At 34.4% G+C, this 18,951-nt stretch overlaps 1 protein-coding gene across 8 annotated transcripts in view; it reads left to right on the top strand.

Moving 5' to 3' along the window:
• Positions 1 to 18,951, top strand: part of Rme-8 (Receptor mediated endocytosis 8) — a 31,993-nt gene that overhangs the window by 11,778 nt on the left and 1,264 nt on the right. For all 8 annotated transcript variants that reach the window (XM_023156669.2, XM_023156668.2, XM_074179722.1 and 5 more), the window contains 16 exons: positions 961 to 1,120; positions 1,176 to 1,442; positions 2,311 to 2,489; positions 3,703 to 4,012; positions 4,065 to 4,216; positions 5,057 to 5,258; positions 5,480 to 5,668; positions 5,731 to 5,866; positions 8,576 to 8,760; positions 8,818 to 9,009; positions 13,424 to 13,771; positions 15,608 to 15,829; positions 15,885 to 16,594; positions 16,651 to 16,867; positions 16,934 to 17,119; positions 17,172 to 17,553. In XM_023156669.2, the coding sequence (XP_023012437.2) occupies positions 961 to 1,120; positions 1,176 to 1,442; positions 2,311 to 2,489; positions 3,703 to 4,012; positions 4,065 to 4,216; positions 5,057 to 5,258; positions 5,480 to 5,668; positions 5,731 to 5,866; positions 8,576 to 8,760; positions 8,818 to 9,009; positions 13,424 to 13,771; positions 15,608 to 15,829; positions 15,885 to 16,594; positions 16,651 to 16,867; positions 16,934 to 17,119; positions 17,172 to 17,553 (4,037 nt within the window). The remainder of the gene's footprint in view (positions 1 to 960; positions 1,121 to 1,175; positions 1,443 to 2,310; positions 2,490 to 3,702; positions 4,013 to 4,064; positions 4,217 to 5,056; positions 5,259 to 5,479; positions 5,669 to 5,730; positions 5,867 to 8,575; positions 8,761 to 8,817; positions 9,010 to 13,423; positions 13,772 to 15,607; positions 15,830 to 15,884; positions 16,595 to 16,650; positions 16,868 to 16,933; positions 17,120 to 17,171; positions 17,554 to 18,951) is intronic.

Raw genomic sequence — 18,951 nt, 5'->3', positions numbered from 1 at the left:
CACTCTTAAGGCCGTGTTGTGTCGATGGATATAGGCTGAGACCGCATATGCTGGACAAGCTGACAGCAAGTGCATTAGGGTCTTGGGCGCCTCGCGGCAGGCTCTGCACCTTGTGTCAGGAACCTCTATACCCATCACGCGACTGTGGTAGAGTAAGGTGTTGAAAACACCATCCTGGCAGACCATGATGAACCCCTCAGTTTGCGATTCCAACCCACTCGACTTGAGGAAAGCGAAGGTCAGGCGCTTTGTTAAGCCAAGGTCTTCAATGTTGTTGAAGAAGACTCCATGCATTGGCTTATGCTTGCGTTGTCGCAGTAGTGAAGTGTTCCCTGCGACTTTTATTTGGGCCTTTTACTTATATACGATATATAAAGGCTGTCTTGTGGCTATTGCCCAAAACTGTATATTGGCCAAACAGGGAGAATATTTCCTCAAAGAATTAAAGAGCATAGAAATAGTTTTGTAAATAGAAAGACCAATTTCACATTTGTAAACCACCTTCTAGCAGAAGGACATGAATTCAATCATGAATAAGACATATTACATTTTGAAGAGATAAGTTTGAAATTCAATCTTCTAGAATGTTTAGAAATCAATAGACTCAAGAATTCGGGTAATTGAATAACTCTCTGTTACTAAATATTTTTTCAAATGTGGAAACTAGGACATAAGCTCAGATAATTCAATTCATGACACATGATACTTGAAATGTAGGTACTTCAAATTGTAAAATTAGGTTTATTAAGCATTGAATATGTAGAATATGGTTAGTAAAGACATGCCAGAAGAAGTTATTGTATGGCAAAACACTTGTTGAGTTTTTGCAAAAGTGTTTAGTTATGGGTGGCCAATTCCATCATTTGTTTCGATATATCCATTGGATTTCATTTGAAAATTTACTGATTTGTCCCTACTCATATTTTGAATAGCAAAAAACAATTTTTGTTCTGTTTTCAGGTACGAATTTTTCAATGACCTCTACCACAGATTTCTATTAACAACCAAAGTCGAAATGAAGTGTATGTGCCTCCAAGCTATGTCAATTGTCTATGGACGATACTACGAAGATATCGGGCCTTTCAGTGATACAAAATATATCATAGGAATGCTGGAAAGAGTGAGATATTCATTTCCAAAAGCTTGTTCACCCGAATAATTCCATATATTTTCAGTGTATAGACAAGCAAGAACGCGACAGACTGGTAATGTTCATTGAAAAACTGATTTTGCACCATCGAAATGTCAGGGAAGTGCTGGAAGTGGGCGGAGTTCAAATTTTAGTGGACATAATGACGTTGGCACACCTACACACCTCTAGGGCTGTGATACCTACTCAAACCAACGTAATCGAAGCCGGCGCCGATATGAAAATCGCCGAAGAGAAACAATGGTATTATAACACAGACAAAAGAAGAGAGGGACCTGTTACATTCAGTGAGGTTACTGTTTTTGTCTTATCACTCAAAAAGGGGACTTCAGTGTTCATAATTGGGGTCGAACATTCTTCATTTATATAGAGACTATTATGAGTATAGCGTTTCAAATCTTGGAAGACTCATGGAGTTTTATATATATATATATATATATATATATATATATATATATATATATACATATATATATATATATATATATATATATATATATATATATATACATATATATATATATATATATATATATATATATATAAAAATGAATAGATTAGTACTCTTTGATCATTCCCATATTGATTTCAATTTAAGAGCCACCGGTATACAGCTGTTTCAGCCTATTGGGCATCGTCAGTACCGGGCAGGCGGTCCTCGATTGAAGACAAAATGAGAAAAAACCAAGAAAGTACTTGATAAAAATAGCTGCATAAACGCAAGCGAAACATAAGTGGAACCACCTATTTTTATCAAGTACTTTCTTGGTTTTTTCTCATTTTGTCTTCAATGGAGGACCGCCTGCCCGGTACTGACGATGCCCAATAGGCTGAAACAGCTGTATACCGGTGGCTCTTAAATTGAAATCAATATGGGAATGATCAAAGAGTACTAATCTATTCATTTTTTGATTTTCATGGAATTATTTTCCAGCAGCTTGACTGCATTAACCTTTCTAGATTTTATATATATATATATATATATATATATATATATATATATATATATATATATATATATATATATATATTTATCTCATCATCGTGTTCTATGAGAGCAAGAGAGAGAGAGTGTGTGAGATAACTCTCAAGGCTCTTCCTAGATATGACAAGCTGTATGTAGAATATTTTGTATGTAAATAGTTTTCTTTTTTTTTTAGTTGAAAGAACTGTTCGAGAAGGGACAAGTGAATCATAAAACTAAATGTTGGGCTATGGCAGTGACAGGATGGCGTCCACTTTCTCAACTTTCCCAGTTGAAATGGTGCCTTTTAGCTAAAGGAACTCCTGTTCTCAATGAAAGTGAACTAGCTACCTATATTCTAAATATTCTCATAAAGTAAGTAGAATATTGAACTTGCGGACACTTGCACAAGCTAGGGTCTATCAGATAGAAATTGTTTGACTAACTTCCTGAATTGGAAGTCATTTATATTGTCAGATCTTATGTCCATAGGCAAATTATTGTACATTTTTCCACAGTTGTAAAATATGGAGTCTCTGGTGATGTTTTTAGTTGGCACAGTGAGTTTTAGAGTGTGTCTGCTGTTTCGGCTTTTATAATGGGAAGAAGATGCAGCAAAATTTAATATATGCTTATTTATTAAACACACAGATTCCAGTATAAATAATGCAGTTACCGTTAGAAAATTATGTTTTTTGAAGAAGGTTCTACAGGAGTCTCTTGGTTTAAGGTTTCCTATATACCTTATTACCGTTTTCTGTAAAATTAGTAGACTTTTGAATAAAATTGGACTGCATGCTCCCCAAAAAGGTATTGCGTAGCTTAAGTGAGAATCTATGAGTGCATAGTATGCCATCTTTGCAGTGCTGAACCCAATTCTTTATAAATCACTCTAACTGCATACCAGCCAGAGGAGACTTCTAGTGAGTTGTTTAACATGATCCACAAATTTTAAATTCTGGTCAATGAACACTCCTAGAAATTTAGTGTTATTTTTAGATTCCAGTGATCTGTCTTCAAAAAAAAGTTCGTTGATTGAGCATCTAAATGATATTAAATCTGTTTTAGTTAAGTTGAGAGATAAAATGTTTGAATCACACCAATCTTTGACTTTTTTCAAGTCGGCAGAGATTATTTTGTGCAACTGACAAGTGTTTTTATTATTCCAAAGTATGGTAGTGTCACTTGCAAATAAGGTGAACTTCCCAGAAATATTAAGCTTAATTTAAAGAAGTTTCAGAACATTCCCAATTGGCCTACTTTTGGTGGTAGTATTTACACATGAAAAATCACCTGTTTCGAGACTTCCATGCTCTTCAACTTCTACGGTCTTCAGCTTCTGTAGTAAGCGCTGTAGTAAGAACTACATCAGTTTTATTAGTGATTATTACCCAAAAAATTCAATGGCATCCATTAATGAATTAGGTACAACATTAGAGATAATAAATACTTCATTTCATGTTAAGTTGCAGGTATTGAAGTGATTGTAATCATTCAATTTCTGGGAAATATTTCAGAACAATTTCAAAATTAATTTGTCACTATTTTTATAGATTTCAGTTACACCTTTCTTTTTTTTTGTTGCCAGGATGTGTCAGTATTACCCCAGTCGAGACGCCGATGACGCAGTGGTGAGGCCTCTACCAAAAGTTAAAAGATTGCTCTCCGAACACACTGTCCTGGCGAATGTTGTGCAATTGCTTCTAACTTTTGACCCGATACTCGTAGAAAAAGTCTCGACACTTTTGTGTGAGGTTATGAGAGACAATCCGGAAATATCAAAGCTTCACACCACTGGCGTATTCTACTTTATAATGATGTACACAGGTAGTAATGTGCTTCCCATTGCGAGATTTTTAAAACTGACACACATGAAGCAGGCGTTTAAGTCAGACGAGGTAATTAGCTCTATGTGAAAAAATGCTTAATGATATGAATGTAAATTTTCAGGAATCTTCAGCTATTATGCAGAAGAGTATTTTGGGGAGGCTTCTACCCGAGGCGATGATTCATTATTTGGAAAATTATGAGGCCGAAAAGTTTGCTCAGATTTATTTAGGAGAATTTGACACTCCGGAAGCCATATGGAACCATGAAATGAGGTAAGGGGTAGCTTTTCAGTTGATATGACACTTTTTGTTTCATTGAACATTTGTTTGTTCATTGGCAATTTTTGCAAGCTGTTTTAGAATTTGAAAGTGACTTAAACATTGGGATTCTTTTACTAAAGAAATGGGCGTATGCAAAGGTACTAAAGAAATAGCAACAATACTAAAGAAATAGCAACGGTTATTATTGATAATGTTGTTATCACGAATATATTCTATTACCACGTGATTGGATTGTAGTTACATGATGTCGACTGATTACAGTGAGAAGCAGATGATAGAGTATTTGCCTTTGATGTTTTTATAATTAAAAAAAAGAAGCAAAAATATAGAAACCAGTTGAAGCTGGTGAAAGTTGAATACCTTCTATATATTCAATAATCATCACAAATATGTTTCAAAAGTGACTAATTTCTGACAGGACAGGTAGAATTGAAACCAGAACAAAAGTACAGACTCTTGATGCGTGTTTCACTAACTAGGTTAACGTCATCAGGAGATGACAGTTTTAATCATCTACTGATGATGCTAACTTAGCAAAACGCCTGTACAGTCTGTCAATTGTTTGGCGTCTGAGTTGACAGTTGACAAATAAGAATAAGTGCTTCAGTAATTCTACTCAACTATATTTGCAGTGACTTTTGAAACATATTTCTTCACACACAATGTACTCAAAGGCTAGTTTTATTTAAGTCTGTTTTTTGAGGTAACTAATTTGATTTCCAGAGCCCAGCATCGTTCAGAGACTTTCCTTATTGCTGAAGACATACTTCACAAAGTGCTTTTCAGCTCTCCCAGTTTGTTTTTCGGTGTGTGATTATTTTACATTTTTAGGCGAATGTTGATAGAGAAGATAGCTGCTCATATTGCAGATTTCACTCCCCGATTGAGGGGTCATACAATGGTCAGATACCATTACATACCAATTCCTGCTGTTCGATATCCTCAACTGGAGAATGAACTGTTTTGTAACATATTTTATCTAAGGCATCTCTGTGACACTGCCAAATTTCCAGATTGGCCTATACCAGATCCGGTAAGAGTTATCTTCTAGGAATTTCTCGTAAATATTTTTTAAATTGTTTCTGTTTTTTGAGATGATAAACATTAATAATAATGTAATAATCGTGGTCTAATCAGCACAATTTTCGAGGATTGGCCTCGAGTAAAGTTTCAAGTTAGTTAGTTTCGCTTATGCTGTTGGTTCGATTATTCTGTTACTGATAATTATTTGCAAACCAAAACTTTTTCTTGTAGATCCAATTATTGAAAGACGTTTTGGAAGCTTGGAAATCCGAGGTGGAGAAGAAACCTCCTCAGATGACTATCAGAGATGCCTACGAAAATCTTGGACTCGAAGACAAACATCACGATGAAGCAACTGTAAGAAAGGCCTACTACAGATTGGCTCAACAGTTTCATCCTGATAAAAATCCGGAAGGAAGAGTTAGTAACGAAACTTCCTACAGAGGAAAATTATGTTTTAATTGATTACATGTTCTTTTCAGGATACTTTTGAGAAAGTTAACCAAGCGTACGAGTTCCTGTGTAGCCGCAGCAGTTGGGCGGGTGATGGCCCCAATCCTCACAACATAGTATTGGTGTTACAAACTCAGAGCATCCTGTTCAAAAGGTATTCCGAAGGTAAGTAATCTTTTATTTATTTTTCTCATTCCATTTATTTTCCTTAAAGACAAATTTACATTTGTATAAAACTAAACTCCATAAAATATTGTACATTGAAACGAAACAAGATATGAGTATATATTACTATGCAAAAAAGTACCTGTAATTGATCAAGGAAACATGAAATATGTATTATTCATCCAAATTCATTGTATCGCCTTCAAACTAGGCCCGTTCTGAAATGATACACTTATTCCAGCGAACAACCCAGTCATCAAAACATGTTTCAAATGCATTTTTTTGAACCACCTGTCATCTGTCATTTGAAAACGGGAGGTAATTTGTGTTTTGGAAAAAGAAAAAATCGACCGGAGTCATATCAGGTGAATACGGTGGCTGTTCCATATAGTTTTTTGAGTTTTTGCCAAGAATTCAAGAGTGCACAATACCGCAGTAATAGAAAAAAATTGTAACATCGCCCTCACTAGTCTTGCCTAAAAAACCGTTCAAAATGGTACGAATTGATTCGTGAGACGTAGAAATTTCCGTGGCCGTCTCTGAGATGATTTTCAGTCACCATTTCTTTCACTTAAGCAATAAGTTCAGTTGAGAATGTTGGTGGTCGACCAGAGCCAAGCAAGTCTTCCACCACATCTCGACCGCTTTTAATTGCACTTTTTCACTCAAAGGCACGTGTTTTCGATAAAGTTGATTCACCATAAGTCTTATGCAATATTTTCAGCGCTTCGGGACACTAAATTCCATTCAAGACAAATTATTTGTTAGATATTAGGTTTAGTCTGGTTCTAACTTCCGAAAATGTTTAGAAACTGCGCAGGATATGATGCGTAGAAGCAAAAAATCCCAAACAGTCCGAGATAGTCTCGGACACTTGGTTATACCGGAACCCATTTTCAGGAGAGATCACTGCATCATCTATCGTATATATGAAAGAGTGATTAATTTGGCAAGCAGGCAGGCAACTTTGAAATGAATTCATAGTTTGAGTTGACTTTCATTAGAAAGTTTCCTGCGTGTACATTTAAATTGAAATTTATTTATTTATCTAACGGGCAGCACCCAATATCTACTTCAGCTTTATTTATTTTTAATTTTTTTCATCATATCACAGTTGAAGATTTGCAATACTGGTTGAAATATGTAGATTCATAGTTTCATGAAACTAGAAACTTGATAAACAAATGGTATATTTCATTCAGAAGAAAGGTTTTCAATGTTCTTTTTCAAATCGATATAAACTTAAATAGATAAAAACTTAAAATGGAATAGCCATATTGACTATCTAACAAATAAAGTGAGGAAGCTTATATATAAATTTTATCAACTACGAGATATCCTCTATAAAAATCTCCTTTTATTAATTTACAAATCACTGGCCGAATCACTCTTTCGTTATGGTATTCTAGTATGGGGAGGAATGTACAAAAATGCTCTACAAAAACTAAGTGTCATTCAAAATTATATATTAAAAATAATATATAGGAAAACAAAACGTTATCAGACAACACTACTTTATAATGAAGACGTTGGTGACATAAGATCTCTATATTTTCATAGCCTATGTATATATGCCTACAAATACAAGCAATATCAGAACCATCCTTCACATAACTATACAACCAGAAGTACTACAAACCATCACATAAGAATTCCCAACTGCAACAAAAATATTGTTCATAGATGTTTAATATATACTTTACCTAAAGCATTCAACCTTCTTCCATCCAGTATAAAAGAAAAAAAAAATCAAGAAATTCAGTGTTCTATCAAAAAAATATATTTTTCATAATTATTACACCTTTCTAAAAATACTGAATAAATAAATTAATGCAACATTTACACTTCTTTGCTGACATACGCTTATGAAGTTTTCATTATGTTTTAATATTATTCCTAAGCCATTTTGTTACAAGACTTATTTGAAATTCGCATATATAATAGAGTTGCACAATACAAGTGTTCAATCACTTAGGTGCCAAACTCAGTAATGTAATCAGAAATTAGTATAGCTAACCAAATCCTCGATTAACTTGCTGAACTATAAAATGTATAGTATATTTCCTAGTAAAAATGTATGGTATATATATGTATGTATATATATATATCATATCATATTTATCATATTTATTGTATTGTTATCATTTTCAATTGTATGAATTGTATAAAAATTGTATATTGATTTTGAGAATCCTATTGTTACAGTGCTTTTGTATAATATGATTATATTGAATTAAATTAAATTTAAATTAAATAGTATCAGGTTATTACACTCTCTGACGTAATTAGGTAACAAATTAAATAATTTTGGTCCTAGATAAATAGGTCAGTTACCAGTAGATCTGAGGCAAGAGAAGGAAACATGGAAGTTATATCTCTGTTCAGTATTTATACTATGACGTTCTATATTGGAAACAATGAGTACATCTGAGAATGGTAACTAGTACTCCCAAAGGTCAAATATGTCACGGAATTGGCCGGTACTTGATGAAAATCCATAGCATATTCAAGAAAACACTTTATTGTGAGATTTTCACTAAACAGTTTTTTAAAAACGCAACACCCGTTTCGCTATACAATAGATCCTTCAGGCGTGTCTATACACGCCTGAAGATGTGAAAATCTCACAAAGTGTTTTCAAATCTCAACTATGATTTCACTTTGAATGGTTATTGTCATAAAATGTGGCTTGAAATTTTTATTTTTCAGAATTGCAACCGTATAAATATGCCGGCTATCCTCAGTTAATAAAAACAATCAAAATTGAAACCGCAGACGAACAACTGTTCTCTAAGAATGCCCCGTTACTCACTGCAGCCTGCGAGCTGGCCTACCACACGGTGGACTGCTCCGCTTTGAATGCCGAGGAGCTCAGAAGAGAAGACGGGCTTGAGGTATGATGAACTATAACTGTCAATAGCATTCAGTAAGACTTTTTTCATTTTCAATAGGTATTGCTCGAAGCTTATACGAGGTGCGTTAACGTCTTGAACAACTCTTCAAAACCAGATGAAGTGCCTGTACAGGTCTGTATGCACATCACGAAATGCTTTACCGTAGCAGCCCAGTTCCCTGGTTGCCGAGAACGCATGGTGGACTTGAAGCAGTTGATCAGCGACTTGTGCAGGATATTGTATTTCAAGGTAATTGAACATTTTAATAATAATCTTTCTTTATTTTATTTCAGAATACCTACATGAATACCTACTTTACACGTGAGTTTCGTTCGGAGGTTTAATTTCGACTTTCGGTGGGTTAAACAAAACTTTAAATATTGAAATTGATATCATTAGAAAGGTAACATTCCTCAAGGTAGTGTTTTAGGTCCACTGCTTTTCATAATATATCTTAATGATATTAACTTATTTGTGGACTGTGAATTCATAAATCTGTTCGCAGATGATACATTATTAGCATGTAGTGATACAGACTTGGATAGAGCTATTCACAAAATGAATTCCATCTTAGTCAGTGTTAAAAGATATCTCGATATCAATAAATTGAAATTAAATGTAACTAAAACCAAAGCCATGATAATTACTAATAAATTTAAATACAACAAAATTGGGATAAATAATTTAGACATAAATATTGATAACAAGAAAATTGAGATCGTCACAAATATAAAATACTTAGGAGTCCAACTCGACAATACACTTTCTTTTGATAGCCATTTCGACTATATTCATAAAAAAAATTCAAAAAAATTATACTTTTTTTCAAGAATTGCTAGTAATTTATCAACAGCCACTAAAGTAACAGTTTATAAAGCAATTATTCTGCCTCATTTTGACTATTGTGCATCAATCATATACTCTATGAACTTAAATAAAATTAATCAACTGCAGAAATTGCAAAATAGAGGCATGAGAATTATTCTGAGATGTAATAGATACACACCAATAAATTCAATGTTATCCACCCTTCAGTGGCTGCCCGTATTACAAAGGTTACTGTACTTCGCAATGATATTTATTTATAAGATAATAAATAATTTGTCTCCTTCTTATTTCATGAATATGGTCAACTACAATTATGAAATCCATGAACACTATACTCGCAATAACTGCAATCTACATATTGTCAGAACAAATTTTAAAAGTAGTATGAATTCAGTATTTTTTAAAGGCTTCATTAAATTTAATGACCTACCAACTGACGTAAAAGACTGTTTATCAATAAATGTCTTCAAAAGACATTTGTTAAAATATATAAAAGAAACATAACTTACATTTGGATAAAGTTGTAAATCTATGTTTTATATGTTAGTTTTGATTGTGAAATATTTGAATTGTTTCGGTATAAATCTTCTAATGTTACCTATATAACTAGCATTACTAAGTAGAAATAATAAATATTATTTGTAAAATAATAGCACGGAGCGATAGAACTATTTATTGTTACTTGTAATAGTTTTAAAATTACTGAATAGCATATATTAGTTACTTTTTCTGTTCTATCTTTTCCTATTTTTTTTTTTTTATTGTATATTAGGGAAACCTATTTCTGAAATAAAGAAAGATTATAACATTTTTATCAGGAAAGCGAATGCAAAGTTGTTGAGCCAAAAAAAAATGGCTTGACGATATGAAATCAAATTATTGAGTGTAATAATAATATGACAATACAGAAAAATATTTTCAAAGATCCTAAAGAGGAGTCCGAAAGAGGAGTTCTGAGTATTCACTATATCCGTTGTCTATCTATCAAATACTCAGTGTCATTGATTTTCGAGTTTAAAAGCCGTGGACTTTCGGAATTTCTTTCTGACGTTTCGCTGGCACGAGTGGCTAGCTTCTTCAGAGGTTTAACCATCATGGCTTGCTGTCCGATGATGGTTAAACCTCTGAAGAAGCTAGCCACTCGCGCCAGCGAAACTTCAGGAAAAAATTTCAAAAATCCACGGCTTTCAAACTCGAAGAGCAATGACACTGCGGACTCTAAACCGTGTTTGTGATTCCCCCAAGAAAGATTCATCGTTGCTTCCAGTACAATCTCGAACCTCGATAAAGCCTAGAGTGTAGATATCTATAGTCCCAATTTGTAAATTGTTGATCCCTTTGTTCATATCACTAGGTTCCTACAAAGTTCCGACTTTTTTCGTGTCTTTGTTTAGTCATAATCTGAAAATTTCAAACTAATTATGATACAAAGAAAATTATGATCAAAGAACTCCTTAGCTCATCCTGATTTTTTAAATTCAGGTCTTCTTTCAAACTTTTAAACACCTTTTTGATATTGCTTTTCCTCTGAAAACTGCGAAACTAAAACATAGATTAACTCAAAAAAAAAACCATGGCTAACAAAAGGTTTACTAATTTCCGGCAAAAATTTGAAGAATATATATGCCCTAACTCTAACAGGAAATGAAAATTTCAAAGCCTATTATAAAAAATATAAGAAACTATACAAACATCTGTTAAATGTAGCAAAAAAAAAGTATAATAATAGCCTGATTGCCAACTCTAAAAATAAAGCCAAAACTGCTTGGAATATAATAGGAACAAATAAAAATTCAAAGATGAGATCGAATACCATTCAATTGAATATAGATAACAATATTGTTCAGGACACCCAGATAATAACAAATCATTTTGCTGAGTATTTTAATAGTATTCCAACAATACTTTCGAACAATATAAAAGAACCATTATATGAACTCACACTTAAAGATTTCAATCCTTTTACTTTTTCCTTCAAACCTGCTCTAGAAACAGATATAACACGTATAATAAGTAATCTAAAAACTACACATACTACTGGTAATGATGATATTAGCTCTTGTCTGTTAAAAAAGTGTTCAACATATATTGTTAAACCATTAACTTGTGTGATTAACAGCTCTTTGGAGGAAGGAATCTACCCTGAAATTCTGAAAGTCGGTAAAATAAAACCCATACATAAAACAGGTGATAAAACTCAGGTTGAAAATTTCAGGCCCATCACTGTTCCCAGTGTGTTTGCAAAAGTTTATGAAAAGTGTGTGGCACACATGGTAATTTCTTTTTTTGATCTTCATAAACTCTTTAATGCAAATCAATTTGGCTTTAGAAGAGGGCGGTCAACAACGCATGACATAATAACATTTCTTAATGAACTATATAATAATCTAGATGAAGGAAAGTGAACCCTGGGTGTTTTCTTGGATCTTAGTAAGGCATTTGATTTGGTTAACCATAAAATCCTACTAGATAAATTAGAAAAGTATGGATTTAGGGGCATTCCATATAAATGGTTTGAAAGTTACCTGGGCAATAGAACACAATATGTTGAGATAGACAAGTTTAAGTCTATTCACCGTAATTATACCATGGGAGTGCCACAAGGTTCTATTCTGGGACCATTGCTTTATATAATATATGTCAATGATTTTGCAGGTGATGTTGTAATGTATGCAGATGATACAACCTTACTGGTAAATGGACCAAACATCTCCGCTACAGTTGACTCTGCTCATATAGAAATATTGAAAGCACAGGATTGGTTCTCCAAAAATAAATTAGTTTGCAATGATAAAAAATCCTCTTTTGTAAGATTTAGTTATGCACCAAAAGGATATGATCACAGCTTACTTTTAAAAGCATCAAATGGTTCGTTAAAACAAGTAACATCAGTTAAATTCTTGGGACTTAACCTCTCAGAAGATTGTAAGTGGAATCATCACATTCATGAAATGTGCAAAAAAATATCACCAATGTGCTATTGCCTGTATCAACTTGATAAAATTGTGGACAAATCTGTATTACTTATGTTTTATCATGCACATGTTCACTCTTTAATCTCATATAGCATATCAGCTTGGGGTTTATCTAGTGAAGCGCAAAGGGTGTTTATTTTACAAAAGAGAGCTGTCAGAAATATTCAAAGAGTAAGTAGACGCACGAGCTGCAAAGAACTATTCAAAATCCTAAAAATTTTAACCTTACCTTGCATTTATATTTACCAGATACTGATGTTTGTAAAATCAGACAGACAATTGTTTGCTCCATTGAATAGAAACAAATACAGTACAAGAAATTCAACTTTATTGGAAATACCATTTCACAGACTGGCCAGGACCGAATCAAGTCCTTTTTATATGGGTATCAAATTATTTAATAAATTGTCAACTCATGTTAGAGAAATGTCGCTGAGAGAATTCAAACAGTATGTGAAACAACTTTTAATTGACAAAGCCTATTACTCTGTTGATGAGTATTTGAAAGATCCTATGTAATGTATAATTGGTTAATGCCTTCATGGGTTGATTAGAATGCCAACACAATTACCAAATGTGGCTCAGTTCATAATTATATTTAATTTTGATGTACCTACGGTCTCAATCATATAATCGACTGTTTCAATCAACGGGGTTTTCTATCTATGTATTTAGATTTTATTTTATTTTATCTATCATATTTATTTTTTATTTTTATTATTGACTTGTTCTATGTCATCATGTTATGATCGTTATGAACGAATAAATATTATTATTATTATTATTATGTCACACGATAAATGATTTTAAAGTCTGAGGGTGAGTCTATACTGTAACTAACGGAAAAATATTTTTTTTAGCATCTTACCAAATTGTGTTCAATTGCAACGGAATGTGTCACCGCTCTTTCCCTAGACTCGATCCTGCAACTAGAACTTTTGAAATCAGGCGCTTTGTGGTCTCTTCTCCTCTACATGTTCAACTATGATTTCACCTTAGAAGAAGGTGGTGTAGAGCGTAGTGAAGATGCAAACAAACAAGAAATCAGCAATAGATTGGCTAAGGAATCTGTGAAAGCGTGTTCTGCACTAGGAGGTTATATTGTGGGAGATGGCAAACCTCCTCCCAACAATCTCACCAGAGAGATTCTGAATACTCTACTCACACCTTATATAAGCGATCAACTAGGAAACGAGAAATCAGAAGAGGTTAGCAGGTTCTTAGAGAATTTAATCTTCTGAATTTACTATTGTAAATTCAGAAGATAAATGTAAATAAAGTAAATGAGCAACATAACATTAGTGCTATTATAAGTGAACCTACTCGTATATGGGGTGATTCAGCAACGTGTATTGATAATATTTTGTCTACTTCTAATCCTATTAGTTACTCCATTAATCATTCCTATATATCTGATCACACTTTCCAGCTGGCAACTTTATGCTATGATCAGGTTGACCATAACCAAGAAACTCACAAGAGATGTTTTAATGACTACAATATTGAGAAGTTTTCTAGTTTACTGCTGGAGACTGATTGGTCTTCAGTGTATGACTCAGTTGAAGCAAATTCTAAGTTTGATAGTTTTTATAATAAATTTTTCTATTATTTTGATACTTCATTTCCAAAAAAGGTAGTCAAGATAAAAAAATCTGGTGACTCCAGGTGGATAACTACTGAGTTGAGAGAAATCAGTAGAAGGTTAACCGAGTTATCTGAGCTGAACAAAGTATATAAAAATGGTTTATATCAGGGGAATATCAGGAACTTAAAATAATATATCAGGATAAATTGAAACATGCTAAGAAAACTAGCAATGATGATAGAATCTCTTCTGCTGATAATAAAGTGAAAGAATCCTGGAAAATCATCAAGGAATCCCAGACTGGTTATTCTGGCAATGCAATACCTTGTCTAGAAAGTGCTGAAGATGGGGTCCTTCTTTCTGATGATTTTGCTATATGCAACCTTTTTAGTGAGTATTTTTCAACTGTTAGCAGTAGCATATCCAAACCTGATACTAAAAATATTAATTATATGTCATCTTCACATCAAAGTATTTTTTTATATCCAGCAACTAAGATGGAAATTGAACAAGTTATCAAAAAAGTTTGTAAGAAAAAATCGTCCGGTATTGATGAAATTCCTGGTCTTGTTATAAAAAACGTTGCCAATGTAATTTCTGAGCCTTTGACTCATATAGTTAACTCCACTTTCATAGAGGGGAGGTTTCCTGATATACTGAAAATGTCAAAGTTAATTGTACTAAATACTTGGGTGTTGATATTGATAATAAACTTACCTGGAGTTTCCATGTTGATAGTGTCAAACTGAAGCTCAGTAAACATATATATTTACTTCGTAGGTTGAAACAAACAGTCTCTTTTGATGTTCTCATGCTTTTATACGACAGTTTAATTCAGTCAGTGATTTCCTATGGTCTTGAACAGTGGGGCTTATCAGCTAAAGCTGATGAAGTGTTTGTTATTCAGAAAAAGGTAATCAGAATTCTGGCTGGGGCATCTTCAAGTGCAAACTGCAGGCCATTATTCATTCGTTATAGTGTATTAACAATGCCTAGTTTGTATATCTACCAAACTCTGATATATATAAGAAAAAATATTTCAATTATTCCTAGAAATGAGCAAATCCATGAACATTTCACCAGAAATAACCTTCAACTTTATCAGCCTTATAGTAGATTGACAGTATCGAAGAATCACCCCATGTGCTGTGGGATTAAACTATATAATAAGCTTAGTAATGGCATTAAGTCCTCAAACATCAATGTCTTTAAAAGGAAGCTTAAGGTTTTTCTATTGCAAAAAGCATACTACTCTGTGGATGAGTTTCTCCTTGAGTCATAATCATAATTTGATTGTAGCTTAGTGATTTTATTTTTATTTAAGTTATGCTTTGTATTTGTTTTTCTATAATAGTTTGACCTGTTGTATCAGCCAGTATTTTATGATGATGTTTGCCTAATGTGATTGTAAATGAACACTGATTCAATAAATGTTTGATTGATTGATTTCATCTTTTAGATATTGAAGACACTGAACAGCAATAGCTGCACTCCTTACTTATTGTGGGACAATGGAACTAGAGCAGAATTGTTGGACTTTCTGGAAAGCCAAAGAAACAATAGGAATGAAATCGATTTGAACATTTGCAGCGATTTTACCTACTCTGCACATTCTGGAGAACTTAAAATTGGTGGCGTTTTTATCAAAATTTACAATCAACAGCCTACTTTTCCCATAAAAGTAAGTATCACTTTGAGATGTTGAAGTTTTTTTGAGAATGACTGTTTTCTTTCAGGACCCAAAGAGTTTCGTGATAGAATTACTGGGTTTCCTTAAAGAACAATCACAATATCTCTTCAACCTAGTTAACATAGCTTATTCTGTTACCATAGAAGATAGGATAAAAAATACTGTGATGGCTCTCGAAGCTCTAACGAATGTGATAAGAAACAATACTAGTGTCGAAATGCAGTGCATCGGTCATTTTAGACTCCTATTTAGGTTACTAACCGTTAGCGAGATACCCGTTCAAAAAGGCGCTTTGAATGTCATATCCTTGATAACGAGGAATAACGAGTGCATCAATGATATCGCCGCCAGTGACGTCCTAGGTTATCTCCTTCTGGTGTTGTATAGCCTGCAAGATTCTCAACTCCAAACCTTGGAAGCGCTATATGCTCTCATGGCGACCACAAAAATAGTGAAAGAAGCCTTGAACAAAGGAGCTGTGATATATCTCCTGGACCTGTTTTGTAACTCGACGAACCCCCACGTCAGACAGTCTTGCGCCGAACTTCTTGCTAGAATGAATCTCGATAAGTTGGTTGGTCCAAAAGTGAGGTTAGCTTTGGGTGCGTTTCTTCCGCCTATTTTCGCTGATGCCATGCGAGATAATCCCGAGACATCAGTGACTATGTTTGAATCTGCGCACGAACATCCGGAACTCATTTGGGACCAGGAAGCCAAGGATAGAGTTTGCACGATAGTTTCAAAGTTCAGAAGAGAGTGAGTATTCTCAGGTTTATGCAAGACGGGAAATAACTTTTTCGATCAATTTTCAGGCATCAAACATCTCAAATGTCCAATCCCTCGGCGCTCTGGAAAATGCCCGATACTAATGGTCTCACCAATATTGCTACGCCTAACGAAGTTGTGGTGGCTGGTGTTTATCTTAGAATTTTTATCGCGAATCCTTCTTGGACATTGAGAAAACCGAGAGAATTCCTCACAGAATTGCTGGAGACTTGCCTGAATATGATGAGTAAAGATAAACCGAATGTAAGTAGTCACAAAAAGTCAGGCCCCACGTTGGGCGGCCTGTTAAATCCCGCACTTTATTTCTAGATCGAACTGCTGGAACTTTGTACGACTTCCTTGTGTTCTCTCCTGCAAGCCCAACCTGCTCTGCTGGACCTGATACCTTCCATGGGACACATACCACGTTTGTGCAGACAAATGGGCTCCAATATACGACAAGTAGTGGTTCCAAAATCGGCAATTTCTATTTTGAATTCTTTATCCATGAGTAACGTAGGTGTTCATAAACAGCGTTTTGCATATAGAATAAACGTTTTTTTTTCAGATTTGCATCGGTGCTCTAGCTCAGACTGAGTGTATGCATCCTCTGAAACAGGCGATGCAAGTTCGTAAAGATATGGTGGCTGTAGCTTGCGAAGCTCTCAGCAGGCTCTTTTCCAGTAATCAGGATCAACTGGTAAAACAAGCTCTGGATGTGGAGTTCGTTCAGTTTTTACTGAGTCTTCTCGAGGCCAGATTGGATCTGGTCGATAATCCTGCCATGACAAAAGCACAAATCGTGAAAGCCTTGAAGTCGATGAGTAGGAATTTATTGTATGGCGATAAGGTCAGCTCGATTCTGGACAAAAGCACCATATGGTCAGAGTATAAGGATCAAAGACATGATTTATTTATTTCCAATACTAACATTGCCGGATATTTGACAGGTTAGTGGTTTCTCATTTCATAAATATATGGTTAAGATACCGAAGGTTCCTTTGATGAAATTGATAAATAAGAAGCAACTGACAGATTCATTTCATTTGAATGGAACAATCAATATGAATACTTTCACACTTTGCACTCCAACCTTCTATCATAAGGCCTTGCTCATATGTTACTAAATATGGCAACATTAATTTTCTTGCCAACCTCTCCTATCCTAAAGAAAGCTGTTTGATCTGTAAAATATCAACTGGCTATTGTTTGTAAGTTAATGTATGTTAATTCCTTTGTGTACTCTTTTGAACACATTCAACCTTTGAGAGGCCTGAAGTGGCTTATGCGTCTCAAATATTTTTGTGGGTTGAACTACCCATTACTTTGCCAATACTTTATCAATGTCTATTAATTCATTTTCGTGTTGAAATATTGTGCTATTATTATACTTTCTTATTAGTCAGTGGGCTATGCTTGAAGACAGGCAGTTAACAAATCTAAAGAAATGAACTTTAAATGTTCAAGCCAGTCTCGGATATACCTACCTTCAATCCAATGGCATTCGTGGTAGTAACCAGTGGAGTAGTTGTTTTCTGATAGGGGTCGGTCCATTCAATCTACTGTGTAGGTATATCCGAGACAGACTTGAACATTTAAAGTTCATTTCTTTACATGACTATCTTCAAGCATAGCCCACTGACTAATAAGAAAGTTTTTCTTCCTTATTCAGAGGAATAGGGCAAATTTTGGATATGCAGTTGGTTAGTACCTCGTCCACTAGATGGAGTGACATTTTTGTTGAACGTTTGAAGTTCCATTTGCTTTAGATTTGTTCACTGCCAGTCTTCAAGCATAGCCCATTGACTAATAAGAAAGTTTTTATTCCTTATTTAGAGGAATCGGGCAAATTACGGATGTGCAGTTGGTTAGTACCTCGTCCACTAGATGGAGTGACATTTTTGATGTTCGCTCCAACTTCGGAAGAGGAATGAAATACTCTGAAAAAATTCCGATTTTCAATTGTGGAATATCATTGACTTTAGGTCGATGATGGTCCCTATCTTGCACTGATGAGTGGCTAATAAGCCCGAAACCGGTCTGCAAGTGTGCCCGTTCCATAATTGAAGGTCGACTCTTTCAGTTGTATTGCCAATTGCATATGCAGGACATTTTCTGTGAAGATTCCTGCACTGACGCCTGTCTGATATAATCCAACGCCCTTCGTGGTATTTGCCAGGGGAGTAGTTGTTTTCTGATAGGCGTCAGTCCATTAAACCTACTGTGTAGGTATATAGAGACTGGCTTGAACGTTTGAAGTTCCATTTGCTTTAGATTTGACATTTTTGTTATTCGCTCGAACTTCGGACGAGGAATGAAATACTCTAAATGAATTTTGATTTTCAATT

This window comes from Leptinotarsa decemlineata, unplaced genomic scaffold (genome assembly GCF_025532065.1).
Source record: "Leptinotarsa decemlineata unplaced genomic scaffold, Ldec_3_MD MMD2_tig00026282_RagTag_RagTag, whole genome shotgun sequence".
NCBI lineage: Eukaryota > Metazoa > Arthropoda > Insecta > Coleoptera > Chrysomelidae > Leptinotarsa > Leptinotarsa decemlineata.
The sequence above is the reverse complement of the archived record's forward strand: the minus strand, read 5'-3'. Positions and strand labels throughout refer to the sequence as shown.